Below are 25,438 nucleotides of genomic sequence, written 5' to 3'. Positions count from 1 at the left end.
CAGTTCAAGTGCATGAGGCAGGGAGACAGTCGTGCTGCACATGCGGCCCCCAAATGGCACTTAGGGATTTGGCACAAAAAGGACTGCTCTCCCCAGGGGCACCTTCCTCTTGCTACCACACCCCATGCCACTCCTGTGCAACCTAGGCATCTCTCTTCGTCCCTTGAAATCAGAAACCCTGCCTTATTCCCAGAAGACAGAGGCCCACAGTAGAGAAGCAACCCCAGGTGGAGAGCTGAGGAGGAGCACAAGGACACACACAGACCTTGGAAACAGATACACACACAAAGGCCGACATGCACACACATTACACAGACACACAGGCCCTCCCCAGGGCCAGAGACTTGGGAGGACAGGTTTGCGATCAGGGTCATCCTCCTCCATGCCCTGACCCTTTTCTATTTGGCAACAGAATGGGTAGAGATGCTCTGTGCCCCCTTGCCATCAGACTGCAAGAGAGCACGGGGGCAGAGGTACCTGATCATGGCCCCAGGGGGGCCCTGAGATCAAGAGTCTGGTACCACCCCACTCCCTGGCTGGCCTGCTCTCTTTGGCACCTGCAGGTGAACTTTCAACTCCTGATCTTCTGAATCCCCACACATATGCTTGCTCTCTGGCTGGGCATTTTCACAGTACCAATGAGGCCAGATGCCCCTGTCCCTGGAGCTGTGCAGGAACCGGGGCTAAATCTGAGCTGTCAAAAGTCCCTTTGTTCCCCTTTGGGGACAGATCATGGGACTAGGATTTGGCAAATGGAGACATTCCCCTGAAATACGGACAGAGCTGGGTCCCCAGAGCATCTCCCTCCTCCGCCCTGTGTCTAGGAGGGAGACCTTACTGGGGTGGTGTACCCAAGGCCAGTGCTGGGGATGCAGGCATAGCAGAGGCAAGCATGGAATAGGCACTCCTCATGCCTGCCCCAGTCTTTGTACAAAATATTCCCAGGAAAAAGAGGGAAAAGAAGGGCCCAGCCCTGAGTCTGTTGCCCAGACAGACAGGGGAAGGACAGGCATGGCAAGCTGCCATTTTAATCCCTCAGGCAGGAGGGCTCCTGCTGCCTCTGTAGCTGCTGCCTCCCCTGCTCCCAAGAAAGGAAGAAAGAGGCAACAGTCCTATCCCAATTAGAAAAGTAAAGTCACTTGCATAATCCTCTTGGTATCCTTGTTCACCAGCCTGAGGGCAGACGAGGGAGTGTGGTCTAAGCACAGCCTGCTGGGGTGTTCCCTTTCGTGGTCAGCAGGGTCTGGAGGCCCGGTGCCCCCTGCCACAGCTCCTCCCAGTGAGCACAGAGTCCACTCAGATGCCCATCTTGGTCCTGACAGCTGAATCGGTAGCTGGACCCTGCTAACTGGGGGGGCCCCCATTGAGGAAGTAGGTGGTCATCTCCCCCTTGCCCTTCACCTTGACCACCCCTCGACACTCCAGCTGGTAGCCTTTGGCAGCTAGAACCTGGTACAAGTCCGTGGTCACCTGGGGAATGGGAAGGGAACCCATTTAGCCTGGGATCCTTCCTGCTACATTTGCAGGGGTCCAGGGGTTCTCTGATCATGCTAGTACCCCCAAGCCCCACCCCCAACCACAGAACACTACCACCCTACCCCTGTCCTCGCTGAACTTAGAGAGGGACCTGTAGAAGCCCTCTGGACCCATACCCTTCCTAGCCGCTGCTCACATCCCCCTCACCTGGATTCGGTCAGGGACACCCGTGCTGTCCATACGGCTAGAGACATTCACTGTGTTCCCCCAGATGTCATACTGCGGCTTCCGAGCCCCAATGACGCCTGCCACAACTGGGCCCATGTTCAGCCCTGTGATGGGAACAGCAGCAAAAAACTGAGACTAATGGACATTCCAGGGTCAGCCCGGGGAATGCTCCCACCTTCTGGAACTTTTAGAAGGACTGAAAGAAAAAAGTGACAAAGCGACAAGTGTTCCGGTTGTAAAGAATGGCAGATCTGGGCATGTCCTAAGAGCTCCCCCGAGTTGAGACAGTTATTGCTGTTAACAGTAGCTAAATCCACTGAATGTTCGCTCTGCGCCAACCCCTCTGGGAAGCATTTTGCATGCCAGTATTTCATCCCCTCAACAGCCCTCAATGGTACGTATCATCCCCATTTTACAGCCAGCCTTAGGACACAACGTGCTAAATAACCCAGTAAGTGGAACAGCCAGAATTCAAACCAGAGTGATGGTGGTAGCCGCTCCTCCCGCCCACCAGCTCCCAGCTCAGGCGAGAGGAAGTGCCTCTTATCAGACTGGCCATAGGGAAGGGCACAGGTACTCGAGCTTAAATAAACCTGGTTTTGAATCTCAGGGTAGTCCCCTCCCAGCTGTTTGACCTTGGCCAAGTTATTTAATCTGAGTGTCAGTCTCTGTCTGTCAAAGGGGATGATAACATGAAGATTAAAATGTCTAGGACAGTACCTACCACACAGTAGGCCCTTAACAAACGATCTCCATTCTAAACGTGAGACAGGAGGTAGGAGAAAAGGACATCCCAGAGGATTCCTGACGGGGCATCCAAGATGCCATGCGTCCCTGGCCCGCTTCCTCGGCCTCCCCCAGACACAGCCCTGGGACGAACTGCCAGGGAACCACGTCATCTCACCAATCTTCATCTGGAAATTGTTGAAGGAGTGCTCATTGATGTGTTTCATCTGCTCCATGAGCCGCATGGCATAGTCTGCCAGGGCAGTGATGTGGGAGCGGCCGGCCTGATCGTAGGTGCTGGCGTTCAGTCCTGAGGCCGCCATGTAGGTGCTCCCGATCGTCTTGATCTTCTCCAGCTGCCGGAAGCGCTCCTCGCTGATGATCTGCATGGCACAGGGAGGCCGCACTGTGTGGCAGAGCGGCCAAGCACACGCACCCTGCCCCACGCTCACTCCTGCCGAGCCTTAGCCTCCTCTCCCTGCCCTGTTTCAGCAACTTCCCTCCTTTGAGGGGGGGAGCCCCCGCCTTCCAGCTGCTGTTCTCAAGGCAGGACAGAGGCACCAGGAGCGTAGGCCTCTTCACCGGGCAGTCCGCAGAACCCCTGGCCAGGACTGGTGCTCACAGCCTGGCTCAGCTGCACAAGCTCCCTCACAGAATCCAGAACTCCAGAAGAGCTATTAGCCATCCGGCACTCTGTCTGTCACTTTATGGGGAACCGAGTGCCAGAGTGAAGAAGTGCCTTGGCCCCCGAACAGTCAGGAATGGCCCCTTCCTGACCTGGATGTTCAGGACCCCCCCTCGGGCTTGCTTCCATTTTTTCTATTCGGGGGCCCATCTTGCTTCCTCGGGCTCATGGGGTTCTGCCCATAGATTAATGCCTCCTCCTTCAGTAACATCCACCTGGTACCTAGCCTGTTTTCTCCACAGATCCTCAGGTCTTTGCTCCCCAGCAGTGACAACCCTGCCCCAGTGAGGCCAACCTTGCCGCCTCAGACACCTGGTGGGTCTTCAGCCTTGTCTCCACTGTACCTGCCCCTACTCTGACCCCAACATCTCTGGGTCCTGTCAAAACTCCCTTCCCCCTCAGCCACCCCTCCAATCCTGGCCTTCCTGTCCAAAGTTCTCCCCACTCCCCTAGTCCCCCCAGCTGCTCCACAAGCAGCAGCCAACCAGACAAGTACCTCATCAAAGTCAGCAATGATCTCATTGAGCAGCCGCAGGCACTCGACGCCCTCATTGTTTGCCTCCAGCTCCACATAGAACTCAGAAAAGTTGGCAATGGAGGCAAACATGACGGCCACACATTCACACGACTGGTAGTAGAGCTCATCGTTCCGACGCTCCCGGGCCAGGAAGTGGGCAGCCACGTCCTTGGGCAGAATGTTATGCAGCAGCCTCCGGTTGTATGCCTGCAGTTCCTCCATCTCCTCCTTCTCCCCTGTTGCCTGTGGACACCACACCCATCACCCACTGCCCAACATTCATGAGGGGTGGGTATGGCGGCCAAGGCTTGGAGACGGCCATCAGAGGGAATCAGGGGAAGAAGAAGGCATGGACGGGTAAGACCTAAAGAACAGGCGAAGGGGTGAAAGAGGCAGGGACGGGATGAGGCTGGGGTTAGGGGTTGGGCGCGGGGAGGGCTTGGAGCTAGAGCAGGCTTGGGCAGCCCGATCCTCAGCCAGCTAACGAGCTGCATTTCTGGCTTAGCCCGGATTCTGTCCTCAGGACCCTCCCCGTCCCCCAGAAGCCCCCTCGGCTACCTGCAGTTTCCAGAGGAAGTCCAGCCTGGCAGTCGATTCCACCTGCTGGGCATGCAGATACAGCGCCAGTGCAAACACCAGCAGAATCACGGGGGTCATGTACTTGAGCGCCACCCTCCCGGCAGCTGGGCTGAGGGGGAGCAAAGGCGAGCTCGGTGTGTGAAAGAGGCCTGGCAGCCCTACCCTTCCCCGCCCCAGAGCCCTCACTCACCAGTCCGGCCCATCGAAAGTCTCGTTGGAAGAAGCCCTGGCGGGAAGATACAAGAAACAAAGTCATGGGTTCCTCTTGGGCTGCTGGGTGGAGGGCAGAGGGGAGGGGAGACTCAGAGCAGGAAATCAGGCACAGGGTCAGGGCTTTGGCCTACAGGAACTCGTTAAGAGCAGAGGTTAAGAGAAGGTTCCACTCCTAGCTCCTCTACTTCCCTGCCCTGTGACCCGAACAACTGGCTTAAGTCTAGGCCTGTTTTCTCATCAGTAAAAGAGGGATGAGATCTAAATAACATGCACAAAAGGCCCAGTGTGGCACTGGTGTGCAGTAAGGCTTCAACAAATGTGAGTTGCCATCACTTTTATAATCACCTATGATGCGGGCACCACTGCCATTTTATAGATGAGGAAACTGAGGCTCAGAGATGTTAACTCACCCATCCAAGGTCACACAGCTAATGAGCGGCAGAGTGGGATTCAAACCCAAGTGACTCCAGAGGCTTTTCCCAGCACACCAAGCTATGGCCCCAAATCACAAGGGATGGGGTTTGCAGAGAGAAAGCCAGTGTGGTGTCCCTAAGTAAGAGTCAGAAGTTCTGGTTCCAGCCAGGGCTCTGCCATCAAGCAGCTGTGTGACCTACAGGTGGTTAAGAAAATGCGTACAAAGGAACCATGCAAATGAGACAGGGAATTTTTTTCAAATGTCTGGCCTAAAGATACAGGGACTTCCCAGGACTGGAGTTTCCTTGGGGTGACTGTGGAGTCACACGTTGGGAGCTCCTCCACGGCCTCCTTTCCCCCCATAGGTGAGGGAGTGAGTGGCAGCCTTCCAAGGGCAAAGAGGCCTGGGCACCAGAGTGACCAGCAGGGTCAGGAAGCTCCTAGGGGACTGAAGGGGCTGAGAATAAACTCACAAGCCATGGACACCAAGCAGCAGATCGTAGTTGTCAAAGATGGTGGCTGGGGGTCCCAGCAAAAGCAGCACCAAATAGATGAGCCCCAGGACAAAAACCATGGCCAGCTTTCCGATGCTGCTGATGTGCAAGAAGACAGAGCTGGCCAAGAGACTCAGCAGCATGTTCCCAACGAAGTACTGGGGGGGGCGATGGCAAAGGCGGTGTTGGATGAAGTAAGAAGCCATAGCACCCCGACCCCATGCAGAAAGAGCCCTGCGCTCCCCTCCACAATCTCATACCCAAAGCCCCTTCGGCCTCCGCAGCCCACCCCACACCGCACTGGGGTCCCTGGCTGCTACCCCAGCAGAGACTCTGGTGAGATCTGGGCCCCCAGTGCCCATCACCAGGCCTGATGCAGAGGAGTCAATCACTAGCACTGATGAGGCCCGCCCCCCGCCCCATCCCGCCCGAGCACGGCTTGGACACCTCAGGGAAGCTGCAAGTGGGTGCGGTGCCCTCACACAGGGGAGTGTCCAGACCCAGAGAGTAATTGAGCTGCTGCAGGTGACAGGCAGTGATGTCGGCGGGTGTCATATTCAGCATCCGGGCTGCGCAGTTCCGTATGGGGGTGTGGTTGCAGGTGAACTGCAAAAGTTGGGGGGAAGCACGGAGGGGAGCAGTTACAGGGGCCATGTCCCAGTGCTTTATACCCTGGAGGTCAAAGTTCTCGTGGAGGGGTGATAGGAGGTACAGAAAACAAGGAGAGAGGGACTAGAGTTAACCTCATCCCCTCCTCTAGGATAACTAGCTCTCAGAGGGCAGGACGTGGGTCTTCTCCCTCTGCCTACCCCCAGGGCCCAGAGCAGTGCTCGGCACAGATGCAGGGTAGGAGAGTACCCACTGGACCTTTACCATGTTGGCGATGGCAGAGGTGAACACAAGCAAGACTGAAAAGATGCCAACCACAGTGCTGTGTGCCCGAGAGCGGACAATGCTGCGGGAAAGATGGCGCAGGGCCTTGGGGAAGAGCTGCAGAAGGGCAAAGGGCAGAGAGTTAGAGACCGTGTCAGCCAAGGAGTAAGGCCAACCAGGGATGGGGCCCAGGGGCAGACCTGGCCTCCTCCTCCCACTTCCCGCGGGACTCCTCACCACCCCAGCCCAGCCAGCCCTCCCCGACCGGCCCTGGAAGAACCCCCGATGTACAGAGCCACACGAGGACACGGCACAGGTCAGCACAGTGATCAGCAACAGCAGGAAGGTACCGGCATAGATACCAAGCATCACGGTGGAGCTGCGGCAGAAGGAGGCCGGGAGCAACGTTACTCCGGAATACCTGGGCGTCCCTGTCCCACTCCCCAGATGGGCAGGGTGCGGGCTCCAGGGACTGCGAGCTTGCATGGGTGTTTAGGAAAGTTCTGGGAAGTGGTGGAGGGAGGAGAAGCTGAGTGAGGAGGGGCAGGGCTCTCACTGTGGGAAGACGAGGAGCTGGATGAAGCAGATGAAGCAGAAGACCAACAGCGAACAGGCCACGTAGGCTCCGAAGCGGGGGTCCACCTTCCGTGAGTACTGAGGGAAAGGAGGCTTAGCTGGGTGCTGGGCTCTGCCCTGGGGGCGGCAGGGCACTACCGGGGCCTCAGGGAGAGGGAGCAGTGGGGCCCAGTTGAGAGGAATCCCTCCTGTGCGCTGTGGCATCCCCCGCCCCATTCCCAAAACAACTCTCCTGTTCCCTCGGTTGCGCTCGGCCTTCCCTGCCTGGACGTCCCCTACTCACCCAGCCCTCATCCCTCTGTCCTCAAATCCCCCAAACCTTCTTTTCAAGATCCTCTCTCTGGAAGGTGAGCAGGAAGCGGCGCACATGGTCCTTCCGTAGCTGGTCGATGCTGCGGGCGTCGATGGCGCGGCCCAGAAACTCATCTACTTCATCCTCGGGGTTCAGGGCATCTTGGACACCCCGGCTAAGGGCAGACCACAGAGCTTCACCAGGAGCATGAGCATTGCCCCATGAGGGGCAGCAAGAAGGGACGGGCATGGGCAGCACCCAAGAACAGAGTGAGCGGGTGTGTGGCCCCTGCTCCCACACATCACAGCTAAGGTCCAGGAAAGAGGGGGTCTCAGCTCCCCACAGCCCTGTCCCAGGGTGTAAGCGCCTTCTCCCCTTCGTTTCCTCACTCCTTCCTCAATAACCCTGACTTACTTGTCCTTGCTGGAATCATCAATGCCCTGGAGAAAGGGACAAAGTGTGCAAGTGAGGTGAAAGCAGACCACCTTCGCCCTCATCATCCCTTCCCCATCCTCAGCAGTGTGCTCTGGGAATCCCCCCCCTGCCCCGTACTTTAGGGGCCTTGGGACCCGGGTATGAAGTCATCCCTCCTGATGTTAATACCAGATGTCATACGTGGAGATGTATGAACCACAACAAGGAAAACAGAAGGGGGGGGGGCACAGAGCGTCAGGAAAATGAGGCCTCGAGTCCTAGTGCTGCAGCTCACCATCTGACGGAAAGCCTTGGAGTCCTTGGTCCGGGAGAAGGCGCGGTCGGGCGGCCAGCGTGGCCCCAGCCCTTCCATGGAGTTGGCCCGAGTCCGCTGCAGCTTGGCCAGCATGGCCTTCTCCTCTTTCTGTGAAGGCAGCCGGGCGCGTGATCGGAAAAGGGGCCCAGAGCAGAGGTCTGTCTGCTCCGCACGTCTGCCCTCCTCCCTGCCTGCCCACCCTCAGGCCTGACCCGTTTCTGGCTGGCTCCCAGGATGAGGAAGGTCTCGATGTGCTGCTCCTTGAGGTAGGCGTTCCGCTCACCGCCTCGGCCTGGCTCCACCTCGTAGTCCCCATTCAGGTACTGCAGCGTGGCCCGGGTGATGTGGATGCGGCTGGGAGGGGACAGGGGGGTGAGACCGGGGCATGGCCACCTTGCTCCCGCCACTCACCACCGGGCTCCCACACTCACCCGGCCCGGCCCCCCGCCTCCATGTGGTTGGCCAGCGTCACGTCGTTGGACCACACGTCGAACTGCCATTTCCGCAGGCCGAGGACACCACAGTGCACACGCCCGCTGTGGATGCCCACGCGCATGTTCACGTTCACACCTGTCACCTCGCGCACCAGCCTGGGAGGAGGCGGCTCCGCTTCAGCTCCTGGCACGGCCGTCGTGTCTCCCCACTCCCCCACCACCCCGCTCCAGAGCTCAGGCCCTTTACTCCCCTCAAAGCCAGACAGGGACAGACACAGGGTACAGGACTACAGCCTTTGGCTGAATGTGGGCACAAGGCTGCCTGGGTCTCAGGGACAAATGAGAACTGTGTTCACCAGCTGTGGCCCTGCAGCATCCCATGGAACTGAGCTAGGAAGGGAGGAGTCACCATTCTCCCCTCAGACCTGCTCAGCCAGCATTCACACCAGCCCAGATCCCCTCACGATGGCTCCCGAGCCTGCCCGGCTGGCTGGGATCTAAGCTGCACAGGCTGAAGAAGGATCCAGTCCCCTCCCTGGGGATAGAGCTCCAAGCCAGAGAAATAGTCACAACTGAGAAAAAGTCCTGAGGACACATCAGACGGCAGGAGCTGGCTGAGGTACCCTTGGTGCCTCAGGAAGCCTGGGAGGAACGCTGCTTACGAGATGGCCTCGATCATGTCCACTCCCATCTCCACACAGCAGTGGGCATGGTCTGCCCGGGCCTCCGGCAGCCCCGACACACAGTAGTAACAGTCCCCTAAGATCTTGATCCTCAGGCAGTGATTTTCCTAAAGGGGAGAGTTGGGGAGAGTCGCTCACTCTCTTGCCCACCCAACACCCTCACTGAGTCACCATCTGTCCCCTCCGCACCAGGCTGCCCCAGTAAGGCTAGGCTCCCCCCACCCCACACCCCACACCCCCTCACCGCAGCCAGCTTGTCAAACCGGGCAAAGAGCTCGTTCAGGGTCATGACCAGCTCCTGTGCGGTGCACTGGGACGCCAGGCTGGTGAAGCCTTCAATGTCCGCAAACAGGATGCTGTGGACAATGGCAGAAGATAGAAGGACCACCTGGCCCTCAAAGACTCCCAGGACCCCCATCCCTCTCAGTCTCCTCCCACCCCCACCCTACCTGACATTGTCATGCTTCTGGATGTAGATCTTGTGGAACATCATGTCTTCTTTCTTTGTGTTGATGTCTTCTTTCATCTCCATGGCAACATGCTGGGGCAACACGGACAGCAGCAGCCGTTCCTAGACCAGCAGTTTCAACAAGGTACCACTACCTTCCCAGCCTCATGCTGTGTGATCCCTCCTGATGCCTCCACCACCCTCCCAAAGGCCCTCTGGAGACCTGAGATCCCCTTCTCGATCGCCCCCCACCAGGAGAACCTACAGCAGACACATGTCTCATCCCTCACGGGTGCTCCCACCTACCCGCCCCCGCACCCCTCGTTCAGGCAGGACAGGAACCCCAGCATCACAGGGCCTGTGTGACACACCATCAGGGGAAGCATCCACACTCATTCCGTGGCATGGAGCGGGGCGGTGGACCCAATCTGTGGTTCTGTGGGTGGGGGGTGGGGAGCAGAAAGGCCTCAGACATGGAGAGCAGCCCCACCTGCTGCCGGTTCTCGTGCTGCAGGTGCAGCCGGGCCTGGATATAACCGCGGGTCTCCTGAAAGGCCTGGCGCTGGGACACCTCCGCTGGGTAGTGTGTGCAGATGCCAATGACGTTGGTGCAGAGGAACAGCAGCATGTTGGCGCCCAGCTGCAAGAGGGCGGCAGGGGCACATGGTGACCACCCCACCCCCACAACGCACAGGTGCAACCTACCAGGCTCTCTGGGGATGCGTCCCCTCAGGGAGGATCCTGTGCCCTGTCTGGCCCCGTCCCACCCCGTGACACAGTTCCCCCTTCTCCTACAGGATTCCGGCCCCCTTCCTGGATCACTGTACAGCTAGAAATGGGACCTTTGCATAACTCCTGGCAGCAGAAGCACCACCCAGGGCAAAGAGGGGGTCACAGGGCCGGTGTCTAGCACACTACAATTTCCTGCCCCACAATCAGCCCCGACAAAGAACAAACGCAGCTCCTTCTGCATGTGGTTCTCCTCATAGGACAATACCCAGGAGACTTGAGCCCTTGAGACTTGAGACTTGACCCCCCCTATGAATGCCCAGGACAAGTCATCTCATCTCTCTGGGCCTCTGTATCCTCATCTAGAACTTGGAGAGAGGACAATAAGAAGATGTCTAAGATCCCTCCCTGCTCTGACATAACTTGATATAATTATTATTATTATCACTATTATTGGAGCTAATCTGTTGGCTGTCTAATATTCTTGACTTTTTTTTTTAAGGTTTTATTTATTTATTTGACAGAAAGAGACACTGTGAGAAAGGGAACACAAGCAGGGGGAGTGGGAGAGGGAGAAGCAAGCTTCCCGCTGAGCAGCAAGCCCGATTCGGGGCTTGATCCCAGGACCCTGGGATCACGACCTGAGGCGAAGGCAGACGCTTAATGACTAAGCCACCCAGGTACCCGTCATCCTGACTTCCATAGCCGCCTCGTATATAGTACCAAATGGATTTCTCCTAACTCTATGAAACATACAACAGTACCTCATTTTGGAAGGTAAGGCATTCCAGCACAGAGAAGCTAAGTAACTTGTCCAAGATCACACAGCTAATAGTAGCTGGTGTGGGACTTGAATCCAAGACAGTTAGACTCCAAAGCCTGTGTCCAAACCTTACTGCACGGTACATTCTAGATTTCTAAGACTCCTACTCACTCCACTCACGCAAACTCTTGCTGCCCAGCCTCAGAGCCCAGGCTTGGGAATCATCAGTTCTACTAACATGGGACCTTCCCTTCCACCTGGGAAGGGTTGCCACCATGCCCCGGCACCCCCAATTCTTGATGCCTTAGGAGCCCAATCTCAGGACTGTCAGCCCTCCTCAGCATCAGTAGCTCTCACCAAAGAGCAAGTCTAAGGAAAACTGGCGTCAGTGTTTCTGGAAATTCATGGGTTAACCCAGCACTTGTGGCTCCACCCCAGAGTTGGCTGGGGCTGGGCTCTGGTTTGGGGAGAAGGGAGGGAAAGAGCACCAACTGGAAGCCAGGAATTCTGGGCTTTGCCCAGAACCAGAACTAGTCCTGCAAACTTGGGCAGGTCACTTAATCTCTGGGACCTTTCATTTTTCTTAGGTAAAATGGAGGGGTAAGTTCAGCAAACCTCTAAGCTATTTCTTGCTCTGACCCTCTAGGACTGGCCTCCTAGCTTTCCTTCCCAGTCCAGCTCCCAAGGTCCCCCTCCCAGCAGCAGGGATGAAGAGGGGGGCACACTATCTCCCTTAGGGGTTTCTAAGAATAGCCCCCAGTAGGGGAGAAGGAGGGGGGGTTAACCAGGCAACTTCCCTTCCTGGCCCCAGGAGCCCAAGAGGAAAAAGTGAGTCACAGGGAAGGGAAGGGGAAGGGGGACCAGAGACCGAAATAGATCTGTACGCAGACCCCTATCCAACTGTGAGAAAAAAGGGATGCCAGGGCACCCTGGGAGACTCCAGGCGGGGCCAGGGTCACTGGGTGAAACTGCTCAGTGTGTCTGAACGAGGGGTCAGAGGAGAACGAAGGTTCCTTCCCATGAGCGTAAACAGGGCTGGATCTGGAAAGGGGCTGCACAAGGAGCCTAGAAAGGAGGCCACGGCCCCACGCCATCCAGACATGCATAGGCCAACTGGACACAGGGAATCAATCCTTCTCAGTTCAGAGAAGGTGTACGGGCTACTCTGGCTCCGAGAACAGGCACAGGGGCAGGCTGACTCTCCCTGCTCACCCTAAGAACGTGCCTGCTAAGACCTACTGGGTCAGGCTGCAACTGGGAGCCCCTGGGGAGGCAGGAGGCTGACAGAGTCCTGGTCCCCATGGGGCTGCACCTACCCGATCAGGCCTTGTGCCTGGGCGTGGGCACCGTGCCAGCTAAGAGCAGAGAAGAGACACTCACCCACCCCCTGCCAGCCAGAGAGAAGGTGGGGAGGGAAGGGAGGCACCACCTCCAAGCTCCTCCTTCCCCAGCAGGGTAGTCCAACTCCAAAGCCCCAGGGTGCTAATTACTGGTGACAAACGGGGGGGCTAGCAGAAGCAGAAAGACCCGGGCCCTTTAAGAGGTCAGACTGCCCTGTGGGTGCGTGCTCCACAAACAAATGGGCTATAAAGTTACTTTTAAAAAGGTACATTCTGTTCTGGAGCACAAGCTGGGCGGAGAAGGGCTTCATGCCAGAGCACCCAGCTTCTCACCCTGGGAGCCCCAGGCAACTTCCTCTTTGTGGGTGGGGCTAGGGTGGGCTATAGGCCATAAGCCCTAGGCAAGGCAGAGGTGGGACTCCCTCAAAACCTGTGCAAGACTGAGGACAGCACCCTCAAAATCAGGGGTCATGAGGTATGTTGGCTGGGGCTGTGCCCTGAAGGATCCGCTAGGCACCACGTCCTGGTCTCTGCTCCCTCATCACAGGGAGGACCCCAGATGGCAGACTCCGCATGCTCTTGTCTCTCTGAAAGGGATTTCTGGGAAGGCCCTTCCCTGGGTACCATCCCCTACAGCACTCCCACACTTCCCTATCCCAGGTAAGAACCCTGCTCTGGCGGGTTCTACTCTGCTCTGGGAGAGGGTGGGGCACGAACAGCGCCATCATGAGGTAACTACTATTTTTATCCCAGTTTTACAGACTGGGAAATAAAAGCTGGGAGAAGTGAGGCTCGTTGTCTAAGATCTCACAGAGAAGAAGTCAGTCCATTGGACAAAGCAGGTCTGCCCGCAGCCAAGCCTTGATTTCTCTCTCAACATCGTGCTGGCAGGCCCCACCCCATGCACCACTGAGAACCTGCATACAGTAGCTGGCATGGGCAGAGAACATCAAGACAGGACTGCCGGAACCCTGGTGCTCAGAGGGATGCGGGGGGGGGGGGGGGGCGGAGACCTGAACCTGATGTCCCTCTTTTCTACAGTCCAACTCCACTTAAACCATGCCCAGCCCCAGAGAAAACTGATCCCACTCATCGCCCTCCCTGTCCTCTCAGAGATGGCCTCAGTCCAGAAGAGAAGCAACTCCTCCCTTGCCAACTCCATCAGAACCCTGCTTGATCCCTCCAGGTCACCACCTGGAGCTGCTTTTCAGGGACAGCACCGGGGCCTGAGTCTCAGGAATCAACTTGGGGCCAGAGATGCCAAGGCCTGAAGTAGCCAACACTGCCCTCTGGGCCCGGCCCAGGTCCTGGCGTCAAATGTCACCTTCCCGCATCGGGTGCTCCCTCCCATCTTCAGGCTCCCCTATTTCAAGGGCCTCCGGCTAAAGAGCTGCACACTGGAGCCTGCGTCTGTCTAGGGAGCCCTCCCTCTGCTCCAGATCCCAGATGGAGCTGGCCCCTGAAACTTGGCCTCCTGTCGTGCACCCCTCCTCTTGGACACCTGTGACCCACACCCCACCCACCCTGGATCACCAGACCCCTTGGCATTCCCGGGCCGGGTGCCCCAAGGCCCACCTCCCGGACCACCCACCTGCTTCCAGAGGAAGGCGTCCCCGCGGTTGAGTTGCCAGGCCAAGATCAGATGCAAGGTGGAGAGGCCCAGGCCACTAAAGACAGCCGCCCGCATGCGGATGGGCAGGAGCGTGTAGGTGATGTAGACGAAAAACACGGGGCACCAGAGTCCCACCGATGGGCTGCGGGGGTCAGCCGCCAGGGCGCCCCCCACCTGCACAGCTGCCAGGATGCCCAGCACCACGTAGCTCACCACCCACATGGAGTCCTGGCGGAAGCTGTGCCGGTTGCACACCACCATGAGCGCCACGAAGAGGGTGGCGGCACAGGCCAGCAGGGCCACATAGGCAGGCTGCGCGGGGGCAGGCGCTGCGTGGAAGGCCAGCAGCACCGCTGTCAGCAGCACCAGCACAGCCATCAGCAGTGTCAGGCTGCTCTGGTTCATCTGGAAGAAGTACCGCTGGTACAGGCGCTCCAGCTTGGCCGAGCGGAACTGCTTCGACTGGAACACCTGGGCCAGACGCCGCCAGCACGACCACCGACGCCTGGGGCTCCCATCAGGCACCACATCGGCCACCGCCACTGCTGCCGTCGCCTCCGTGTCCTCAAAGCCCAGGGCCACTGCCCGAAGCCCCAGCTCAGTGCCCTTGCCCGGGCCACCCCTCCGGATGAAGGCCTCGTCCTGCCAGGTGCACCGTGGGGGAGCAGCGGGGCTGGGACTGGGGGGCTGGGCCTCCCGGAGGCAGCTCATGTAGCGGGGCGTGCAGAAGCCACCTGTCCGGGTCCCACGGCGCGGACGCTTCTGCCCATTGCGCTCACCCCAGGCTGTTTTCCGTTCATCCACTTTGGGGACCAGGAGGCCACTAAACCACGACATGCTGCTGAGAGAAAGGACGGAGTTGGTGTTAACACCACCATCATGCCCTACCACCGCCGGCAGCTATCACAAACCGAGCACTTCCACTGCCAAGCTAAGCCCTCCAGATGCCCCATCGCTCACATAAAATCCAGGAGGAAGACGATGGTGGCCCCCTTCAACGGGCCAGGAAACTGGACACAGATGGAGGGAGGGAACTGGCCCAAGAACAAGGAGCCACAGAGGTGTCAGAACTGAGATTCGAACCCAGATCTGCCTGAATCCCCAAGCACTACACTTAAACAATCACCTCTTCCCTAAAAAGCACTGATTCGTGGGTGGTGACAAATTCAAACGCCTGTGTCAATGAGCAAAGGCACGCCCAGCTCAGGAGATGCCAGAGGAACTACGGGGTGCCCCCCACCCCACATGGCAGGGGCACACAGCACCCCCACACTAGCAGAGAGCTGCCACCGGCATCCTGGTGGAGCCCGAGCTTCTCATTTTCAACAGAAGCTGGAAAAAGTGTACATTTAAACATGACAGCTCCTGATTTTGAAAAGGTTGGCAAGTAATTCACATTTTTCAATGCTGCAAGCCAAATAAATCACGTCTATGGAATGAATTCAGCCTGTGAGCTGCGAACCGGTGACCTCTATACAAAAGGGAATCTCTTTCCACATCGGTCCCCGTCACACTCACACCACGCACACTGTATCAGGCCAAATTCTACTTCTTCCTCGGTTCAAGGCTTAGAAGGAACCTCCTCAGGGAAGATGTTCCGGCTCCCCCACCCAGACTGCGTTTTGCCCCGTTTACCCTCTGTGTTTCCTCCATAGTACTTATCACAATTATAACGAAATTGCCCCTTGTTCAATGTGTGTCCCTACCCCTCTGACTATAAATTTCATGAGGATCCAGATCGCTACTATTTCGCTCCACACTTTATCCCCAGCACCCAGTACTGAACCTGACTCCTGCTAAAGCCCCAAGAAATATGTCAAAAAGACAGAAAGCTTAAGGGGGGGCATCTGGGTGGCTCCGTCAGTTAAGCATCTGATTCTTGGTTTCAGCTCAGGTCATGATCACAGGGTGGTGAGATCGAGCCCCAAGTCAGCTCCAGCCTCAATGGGGAGTCTGCTTGGGATTCTCTCCCTTTTCCTCACACTTCCCCCTTCTCTCTCTCCCTCCCCACCCCAGCACACACTCTCTCTCTCTCTAAAATAAAGAAAAGAGAAGAAAGCAAGTTCAAGGGCACTGGCACTGAGCAACTAATATGAAATAAATACACAGAGTTGTAACCCTGTGACTCTCCACCTTCCTCCCTGCACTCCAGTCCTATGAGCCACAGAGGTATCAGAACTCAGATTCGAACCCAGATCTGCTTGCTGTTCCCCAATACACCGCGCATGGCCGGCCTGGGACTACTGTGCGCACTGCATCCTCTTCCTGATATAAGAGCTCTTCCAGGTCATAGCTCAAATGTCCCCTTATCTGTCTTTCCCTGACCGTGCTATTAAAATAGCAACCCCCTTTCCTGAAGCTCCCTATCTCTCCTCCCAGCTTTATGCTTTATTTTTCTCCATAGCCCTTATCAGCAACTGCCATTCCATTTATTTTCCTTATTTGCTCATTGTCTCTCCTCACTGGAATGTCAGCTCCATGAAGGCAGGGATTTGGGCCCGTTTTGCCCTCAGCCATAGCTGCCACACCTGGTTGAGTCTATATTAAGTGTTCCTAGAACGGCTGGCTGGACGATGCTTTTCTCTGTTCTTTAAACTTTTCGAGGTCCTCTCACATGCCTAATTCCACCTGATCTTCACCAAAACCCCGTGAAGCTACATCGGTGGCCACCTGGGGCACAGATTTGACAGGAAAGGAAAACAAGGTGCCTAACAGCTTTGTGTGGCTGGCCCAAGTTAAAGAGATCCTGGGCCACCGAATCAGCCCCAGGTCTCAGGCAGGTCTCCTGGAGGGTGGCGCCTTGAACCACGATGGGGAAGACTCCAGGACAACACCCTCAGTGCGCCTCCTAGCTAAACCCAGCTTCAGAGAAAGAGGATGAGAGCACAGTCATCTTCCTCCATGCCCACAGGGCACCCTGGGGCTCCCTGTACTGAAACCTTCAGAGCTAGCATCCTTGACATTTGTACTCACTAGGGGACATGGGGCAGGGTGGGAGTGCAGACAAGTGGCACTTCAAGCAGACACCCAGAGGCCCACAAAAGAGAAGGCAGACTAGGGACCTCTCTGCACGCTGGAAAGCCCCAACCCTAGTTCACCCTCAGCCAACTTCTCTCAGCATCCCTTCTCCCACAGCCCACAGAGCGGCATGCCCTTCAACCCCGCCACACACCACCAACAGCACCTTCTGGAGGGACAGATCAGAAATGCAAGACTTTGGGTCAGGTTGGCGTTTGGAATGGATAACCAAAGGAGGCCTGGCTCTTCAAAATACTTCTTTGGAAGCATGATCTTTGGAGCAAGACCAGGCTTCAAACCTGAGAGTAATTATGTGCTAGCTGCACAGCCTTGAACATGTTACTGCCTCCCTGCATCAATTTCATCATCTGTGAAATGGGAAAAGTAATGTCTGTGAGGAAAGAATCCAAGAGTATTTTGTCACATCGTACATGCTCTGTAAATGAGTTCTTTTCCCCCACTCTCCACGACTTTGAACCCAAATTCTACCACTGTCCAAAAAATAGACAGAAAAGTCATCTACACATCTCCCCAGCCAGTTGGACACCTAGTTCTATCAGTCCCTGTTGTCCTCAGCTGTCAGTCCCCAGAGCTGCTGGAGACAGAGCCCAGAGTGAGCAGGCTTCCCACCATGACATTTTACTTAATTCAGGCTCCTCGTGCTCACCAGTCCCCTGCCCTGTATTTACCACACACAGCAACCCTCCCACCCCCTGCAATGGCCCAGACCTCTGTTCCCAAAGGACCTGTTTCTGGCTGTGTTCCCAGCCTCCTGGAAGCATGTCCTAGCATCTGGCTCTTACCCACAGGAGAAGGGGCAGACACTGTCCAGGAGAATGCATGACTGTCCCCAGAACACTCTGACCCCCCAAGAGGATAGCTTCAGAGTCATCTAATTGTCCAACTAACTGCAACCACCCCACCTGAGGCTCCACTCCAGGCATTGCCCACCTTGAAGAACTCACCAAGCTCCCAGCACTCCTGGCACACCAGACTAGGTTGGTATGACAAGGAACAGGGGGAGGGCACTGTTCAAAGCCACAGAACTTCCCTATATGGTCCCCCAACCCTCACTGTCCAGAAACAACGCATCACTATAAACCACAGACCACCTCCCTCTTCTTTAGGGACAGACTCCTGAGCCTGTGCCTCTGATCTTCCCCCACCCCCCCACCCCCCCCCAGGGGTCCTGCTCCCTTGCTCTCTCTCACAGATCTGCTGCTCCAGACACTACTGGCTCCCACAGCCAGAGCCATATCCATTCAGCTTGGCAGTTGGAGGCCCAGTGCCTCCCAGACCTCAAGTCCCTCCCAACCCTGATTCTCCAGCCTGAGACCCAGAGTCTGAGGCAGGCCAAGGCCAAGGCCCAGCCCCGAGGACAGCTCTGCCCACTGCTTTTCCCAAACCCTCTTCCTGGCCACCTCGGTCTGTCCCTGCCCCTGCCCTCCTTGGCAGAAGGAGGCTCCTGGGGATTTAAAACGACTTCAGAAAGTTCATGGTAGAAGGCGCTGCCCAAGCAGGGCCCTTCAGTGCCAGCACCGCCCACCATGCTGGGAAGTGGGCCTCCATTCCAGGCCTTTCCAGATGTAGAGGAGCCTCCCCCAGGGCCTGTATCTGGAGGTCCAGGACTGCCTTCTCCCTTCCCCAATCCTTAGTCTCCCTGAAGACTGCAGAAGGCTCCCACTTCCACAACCCCCTGAGGTTTTCCCACCTCCTAGGGGTGTTCTGGTAAGGGGAGAGTATGGGGAGAGAGTTCCCACCCCCTGCTTCCACGTCTAGGTTTTCAGTCAGGCCCTGCTAAGAATCAAGTCGCTCTCCCCTGGACCCCTGCAGCAGGCCCTGACACCACCCTTTTCATTTCAAGGTCTGGGGTTAGGGGAGTGGAGACAACTCCTGCAGGCATAGGGCATCCCTCTTCCCAGACTGCCCCCCTCCCCCAAACACAATCACACTCTACCCCAAACTCAGAGGCTCACCCCAGAGCCCGGCTGCAAAAACCTCAGCCAGCCCCTCCCCCAGCCCAAGCCTTCCCCCGGGTCCCAGCCAGCTGGGCACTCGCTTCGGTCGGAAGAAGGGAGTGAAGGGTGGGAGACTGGAGCCCCCCATCCCCTCCCTGATTTCTCTCTCCAGCCCCAACGGCCTTATGCTCCCCTCCAAACACTATCGAGCCTCCCCATCGCGCGCTTCCGTAGCCCAACAAAAAACCCCCGGGGCCCCCCCCGAAGTTCTCATGCCCCCCCCCCACCCCGAGACCCCAACGCCGCCGCTCTTCCCCCCACCCCAGCCCCCTGCTCCGCGCGGGCTCACCTGCCGGCCGGGCTCCGCGCCTCCCCCGGGTCCCCGCCCCGCAGCCCCCGCGGGCTCCGGCCGGCCAGCCGGCCGTCCCGCGGTCCTGCTCTGTGCCCGCGCGTCCCGGCCGTCCCTCCCGCCGTCCGCAGTCCGCCCGGCCCGCGCCCCCTCCGAGCTGGCCAGCGCAGCCGCCCTCTACCCCGGATCCAGAAGTCCCCTCCCCGCCGGCTCCCGGACTCCCCGCCTTAAAGGCACAAGCTCCTATTGTCTGGGCGCCCCCTCCCCCTCCGCCTCCGAGCCCCGCGCAGGGGCCCACTCCCCTTCCGACGAGCGGGGCTGGGGTCTGGGAGCCCGAGCAGCGCCCCTCCCTCCGCGCGCCCCCTCCTCTCTCCCGCCCCTCCCTCCCCCCGTCCAGGGAAAACAAGCGGCTTCTGTTTAGGGATCAAGACCCCGAGGGAAGGGGCCGTCCCGCCCGCTGCCCCTTCCCTCCACCCCACTGCTGCCTCTTCCCTCCACCCCGCGGCTGCCTCCCGCGGCGTTCTCCGCCCACCCTCACCCAGGGGTCCTCGGGCGCGCCGGACTAAGCACTCTGTCTCTCGGCGACTAGACCCCGCCCGCAGCACGGAGGGTCGGCTTCCTTCCGGCCAGGGTCCCCCGGGGCCGAAGCGGCGCCCTGCGCCCACTCCTCACTCCTCCTCCCCTCCTCCCTTCTCCCCACCCCCACCCTGCCATTCCCGCCCAGCCGCCACGGCCCCGCTCCCTCCCGCGGGAACTCAGTTTAATAATTAATTAAGGTTTCATTCCACTGGGCGCCAGGTGTGTGCGGCCTGCATCCCCACACGCCACTTGTTTCCTCCTCCCCCAACCCTCTGGGGCACGGGCCCGACGCGAACCTGCTGCACCCGGAGCCCAAGAAGGGGACTGAAGGAAGGGGCGCTGCCCCCCATTCCGGCCCCCCCCCACTGGCCCCTCTGGGCAGCCCTCCCCCCGCACCTGCCGCTGCGCAGAGCCCCTCCCCCGGGCACCTTTTACCCTGTGCTTCCCTGTGGAGGGTGGGGGTAAATGAAGGGGTGCGTGGCTAGGTGCACATACTGAAAAATTGTTCGAGGCTTTTATTTATTCCCCATGTTTTCTCGCACAAAGCAGCAGCCCAAGTTACCTGGGCGATGGGAAAATCACGTGGGAACGGCTTTAACCCTTAAGGGTTTGAAACATGGTATAGCCAGAAAGGGGAAGAGGGTTAATTCCCAGAATGAAGGTGAGCCTGACTTTGGAATGAATGCCATTGCCCCAGAGCTGCGAAGAGGGCAGCCTGCCTGGTTTCCCTTGGAGGCCTGGCCAGCGGTTCCCTCAATCACACCTGTAGCTCCCCCTTCCTTTGGCAGCCTCTTCCGAGCTGAGGTCCCACTTCAGCTCACGCCTTGGCGCCTTCTACATCTTAGTCCTTCGAAGTCCAACTCTTGTCCATGCCAAATCTCCACTTGGATTCCTAAACCCAGGACAGAGCTTGAGGCAAGGAAGAGAGGGGAGGAATTAGGAAAATCCGTTTCCATCATTTATCAGCCATATATAATTACAAAGTATATACTTCGGTAAATCATTACTCTCTTGGAGCCTCACCTATAAAATGGGAATTTGGGGTTTATTAAGGATTTTTTTTAAGGGGCATCTGGGTGGCTCAGTCCTTTAAGGGTCTGCCTTCAGCTCAGGACATGATTCTGGAGGCCCTGGATCCAGACGACCGACCTGCGCCCCCACCTCAGCAGGGAATCTGCTTCTCCCTCTCTCCCTGTTCCTCCCCTAACACCCCCACCCCCACTTGTGCTCGCACTCTCTCTCTCTCTCTCTCAAATAAATAAATAAAATCTAGAAAACAAGAACTTTTTTAAAAAGATATGTTTATTTGAGAGAGAGCACATGTGCATGAGGGGGCCAGTTTGCAGAGCGAGAGAGAAACCTCCAGCCAACTCCAGCGTGGGGATCCCACGCTGGGCTCTATCCCAGGACCCTGAGATCATGACCTGAGCCGAAATCAAGTCAGCTGCTCAACGACTGAGCCACCAAGGCGCCCCTTTAAAATTTTATTTTTAAGTAATCTCTGCACCCAAAGTGGGTCTTGATCCCACAATCCTGAGATCAAGAGTGGCACTCCCTACCCACTGAGCCAGCCAGGTTCTCCTAAAATGGGAATTTTAAAAGACTCTACTAAAATAAAATTAATATAAAATATTTTTTAAAATTAAATAGGGATAAAATTATCGGCCTTGTCTTTCTCACAAGATTTTACAGCTCAGATAGAAAAATGTTCGAAAATGGGAAATGAGAAAGGGTCTGATTGTTCTGCCATATATGATTCTCTGTTATGCCAACCTGGCCTATTATTTGGCCTTTGGGGCCTCTTCACCTGACTTCTCGTTTCAAGTAGCCAGTGTTTTCACCCCTATCCACATTTCCTCTCCTGGGGCTCCTGTGTGGTTAAGTTGGTTTATTTGCTGCCTTCATCTTTGGTCATGATCCCAGGGTCCTGGGATGGGTCGCGTTGGGCTCCCTGCTCTGTGGGCAGCCTGCTTCTCTTCTACCACTTGCGCTCTCTAGCTCTCTCTCGGTCTCCCAAATAAATAAATAAAATCTTTAAAAAAAAATTTCCTCTCCAACCTGAAGCCAGTATCTGCCATTTACCTCTTAGAATAATATATTCACGGACCACATACTGAAATACAAAAAACAATTGAGAAAAAAGAAATTATGAAATTTTGAAATGTGTCTTTGAAAAAAGGGAAGGGGGGGCACCTGGGTGGCTCCATCCCTTAAGCATCTGCCTTCCGCTCAGGTCATGATCCCAGGTCCTGAGATCCAGTCCTGCTCCTTGGGGAGTCTGCCTCTCCCTCTGAACATCCTCCCACTCATTCTCTCAACCTCTCTCTCTCTCTCTCTCAAATAAATAAATAAAATCTTAAGAAAAAAAAGAAATTCTGAAATTTGTATGCATCTATGTGCATTGGAAATTTTTATATTTTGGAATGGAAGGCTTTGTCCTTCGTTTTATTTTGGAATGCAAACAAACTTGGACACCAACCAAGGAAGCTGGAGAAATGTGCTAATCTGCGTCCTTCTCTGGGTCCATTCAGCCCTGCAGGCCCCCGCCATCCTGTGTGTGGCTGGTGTGTTCATCTGGCCGCCTGAACTCCACTGTAGGTTGCTGGAGGACAGAGCCACCATCAGCCCCGCCCCCCCTTTTTTTTGCTCCTCAACATCAGCACCTTATACATAGGCTCTCTTATAGTGCGATAGACTGTCTGGTCCTTAAAAATGATTCCAGGCTCTTAGTCCATAGATAGGAAACATGAGCTAGTCCTAGGCATATGGGAAACACTCAATTATTGAATTCTTTAACTTACAAGACATCAGAGCAGGAAGGGGTCATAAAAATGATCTAATTCAGCTGCTATCCTTTTCGTAATTTTAACAGCAAGCACCCACAGCATTTACTAGGTGCCAAGTTCTCTTCAAAGCCTTTGCCATAAAATAACTCATCAATCCTCATAAAGCTGCCCAATGCTATTATTATCATGCTCACCTTAGACATGGGAAAAATGAAGGCACAGTGGGGTCCAATAATGGAGACTTTGAGACAGTGGTTCTCAGACTTATTCCAAGCCCCTGGAAGAAATGATACTTTTAGCAACACACGATGAAATAATAACATATTAAAATAACTACGCAATTTGTGCTCTGCTAGATCTGACAGAGTCTAGAATCCCAGGCACCAGCGATTGAGGGAGTAAAAAATTGGAAAAACCTTAACAGTGAGAAAATGCTACCAATTTTTTTTTTTCTTTGAAGTAGGACAAGATGGCTATTACTGAATTTCCAGGACAGAACACCTTGATCCAACTTGTGGAACACCAGCCTTACTGAGCTTAGTTTAAGAACCATGACAATAAGTAAAATATTCAGAAAGGACCACCCTGTGATGATGAGCACCTGGCATGGACTAGAAATAGAAATATTTCTCCCCATCTAGCTTGGTCTCAGTGACCTTGGTTTTTCTAATACAGACCACAGTCACCATGATGTCGTCACAACCTCTCGTTTTCAGGAAGAAGAAATTCCTACAAGGAGAGTGTATTACATGTAAATGCAAGTTTCATATAGCCATAAGTGTATCTGAACAACATTCTATAAATATCCAGTGTTGAGGGGCGCCTGAGTGGCTCAGTGGGTTAAGCTGCTGCTCAGGTCATGATCTCAGGGTCCTGGGATCAAGTCCCGCATCGGGCTCTGGGCTCAGCAGGGAGTCTGCTTCCTTCCCTCTCTCTCTGCCTGCCTCTCTGTCTACTTGTGATCTCTGTCAAGTAAATAAATAAAATCTTTAAAAAAATATATATATATCCAGTGTTGAAAATACCCTGTAACCAAACTAATGGATGGGCTTGGCTCGAGTCCCCTGAGCCTTCCCCCGAGCTATTTGGGAAAGAGCTGAGCTATTCCCTTTCACAAAGCCTGGATTCCTTTTACAGTGAAAATAACCATTCGAGGATTTCTCTGTCTTAAAGATCAGATTTCCGCCCATTGCCTTTTCCGAAAGTAAGAAAGATGTGTAAAGAAAACCCACATTAGGGTGCCTGGGTGGCTCAGTGGTTAAGCAGCTGCCTTCAGCTCAGGTCATGATCCCAGGGTCCTGCGCTCCCTGCTCAGCGGGAAGCCTGCTTCTCCCTCTCCCACTCCCCTTGCTTGTGTTTCCTCTCTTGCTCTCTCGCTCTCTCTCAAATAAATAAATAAATAAAATCTTTAAAAAAAAAAACACCCACATTCATTCAATTAGGCCAATTCACCCTGCCTGCTTCACCACCCCCTAGCCTGACTGCTGCTTCCACCAGCACCCCAAAGACTCTGGCTTCCTCTAGGTCTCAGGGTCAGAGGAGGCCTTGGCCACCGCGACTCCCACAACCACGACCACCCAAAAGAATGAAATGATTGCCTGGAGACTCCAGAGAGATACAGACTTCCCTTGCCCATCCCCTAGCTCCCCACCATTCATTCATTCAAACATTCCTTGCACAAATATTTACCCAATGCCTACTACGGCCAGGTGATGTTCTATTAGTAGGCTCTACGGATACAGTAAGCAGACTGGCTCTCAGTCCTCATGGGGTTGCCTTCTACTGGGAGGAGTCAAGAAACAAAGAACAGATGAAAAGCTAGTTGACGGGGATAAGTGCCATGATGACAATTAGGAAGAAATGGGGATGGGTAGGAAGTGACTGAGGGAGAAGCCTCAGCTGGATGGTCAGTGGCCTCTCTGAGGAAGTGACGTTCACCCAGAGACCTGAATGACAAGGAATCAGCCATGAGAAGAATCTGGGTGAAGAGCATTCCACGCAGAGGGGAAAACTCATGCAAAAGTCCTAAGGCAATAGCAAACTCACTGTGTCCAAGAAACAGGAAGAAAGTCAGTGAGGCTGCAGGCCAGTGTGTTGGAAGAAGAGAGTACAAGATGAGGTCAAAGAGGGAGGCATGCCCTAGCTAGTATAGAAGTTCACAGGCCAGGGTAAGGAGTTTGGATTTCATTCAAAGTGTAATGAGGGGCGCCTGGGTGGCTCAGTGGGTTAAGCTACTGCCTTCGGCTCAGGTCATAATCTCAGGGTCCTGGGATCGAGTCCCGCATCGGGCTCTCTGCTCAGCAAGGAGCCTGCTTCCCTTTCTCTCTCTCTCTCTCTCTGTCTGCCTCTCCATCTACTTGTGATCTCTCTCTGTCAAATAAATAAATAAAATCTTAAAAAAAAAAAAGTGTAATGAGAAGCCTTTGGAAAATGTTAAGGTGGGAAGTGGCATGATCCGATATATAGTTTTAAAAGATCATTGGCTGATGGGTACAGAATAAATCGAGGGATCAAGAGATGGAAAGGAACCTCCTTAAGATGCAATCACAGCGGTACAGGGAGAAAGAGCAGTGGCTTGGATAAGGATGGCAACTGTGGGCTGTTGAGGAGAAGGACTCGGGAAATGTTTTGGAGTTGGAGTACCCTCTGAGCCTGCCTTGGTTCCCTCTGCACGGTTTATTCATACCAAATAATTATCAACAACCAACAAATATTCATTGAGCAGCTACCATATTCCAGGCATGGTGCTAGGAGATGAAAGTTACAGTCCAGAGGAGAAGACAAATTACCTCCTCCTGCCCTATTGCCATAGAAAGCTCTAGGTTGGGAAAGCCACTGCCCATCTCAACCCTGCCCCATTTTCAGGGCCAGAGGCACACCCCTCAACCCCACCCCTGCACTCTACTCCATTGTTGAACTGGGGTTCGTGGGGTGGG

The 25,438-nt window shown here is 55.5% G+C and overlaps 1 protein-coding gene across 5 annotated transcripts; it reads right to left on the bottom strand.

Annotated features, from left to right (window-relative positions):
• Nucleotides 1–15: 15 nt before the first annotated feature.
• ADCY6 (adenylate cyclase 6) lies at nucleotides 16–20,456 on the bottom strand. Of its 5 annotated transcripts, none has more exons than XM_032876903.1 (22): nucleotides 20,436–20,456; nucleotides 13,792–14,650; nucleotides 9,859–10,008; nucleotides 9,370–9,491; nucleotides 9,165–9,276; nucleotides 8,900–9,027; nucleotides 8,235–8,393; nucleotides 8,016–8,157; nucleotides 7,783–7,911; nucleotides 7,488–7,513; nucleotides 7,101–7,248; nucleotides 6,762–6,859; nucleotides 6,497–6,584; nucleotides 6,206–6,322; nucleotides 5,780–5,938; nucleotides 5,312–5,490; nucleotides 4,402–4,437; nucleotides 4,191–4,320; nucleotides 3,612–3,875; nucleotides 2,609–2,813; nucleotides 1,684–1,808; nucleotides 16–1,470 (listed from the first exon to the last, which is right to left on the bottom strand). In XM_032876903.1, the coding sequence occupies exons 2-22, from the start codon at nucleotides 14,647–14,649 to the stop codon at nucleotides 1,345–1,347; spliced, it is 3,501 nt and encodes a 1,166-aa protein (XP_032732794.1). In that variant the 5' UTR covers nucleotide 14,650; nucleotides 20,436–20,456; the 3' UTR covers nucleotides 16–1,344. The 5 variants fall into 5 exon arrangements, with proteins under 5 accessions (XP_032732794.1, XP_032732792.1, XP_032732791.1 ...); XM_032876901.1 differs by lacking the exon at nucleotides 20,436–20,456 and adding an exon at nucleotides 19,708–19,830; XM_032876900.1 differs by lacking the exon at nucleotides 20,436–20,456 and adding an exon at nucleotides 19,138–19,276 and having other exon boundaries at nucleotides 13,792–14,653.
• Nucleotides 20,457–25,438: the final 4,982 nt, after the last annotated feature.

The sequence above is a fragment of the Lontra canadensis genome, unplaced genomic scaffold (genome assembly GCF_010015895.1).
Source record: "Lontra canadensis isolate GAN:19392208 unplaced genomic scaffold, GSC_riverotter_1.0 scaffold59, whole genome shotgun sequence".
NCBI lineage: Eukaryota > Metazoa > Chordata > Mammalia > Carnivora > Mustelidae > Lontra > Lontra canadensis.
This window is presented reverse-complemented; position numbering and strand designations above follow the sequence as displayed.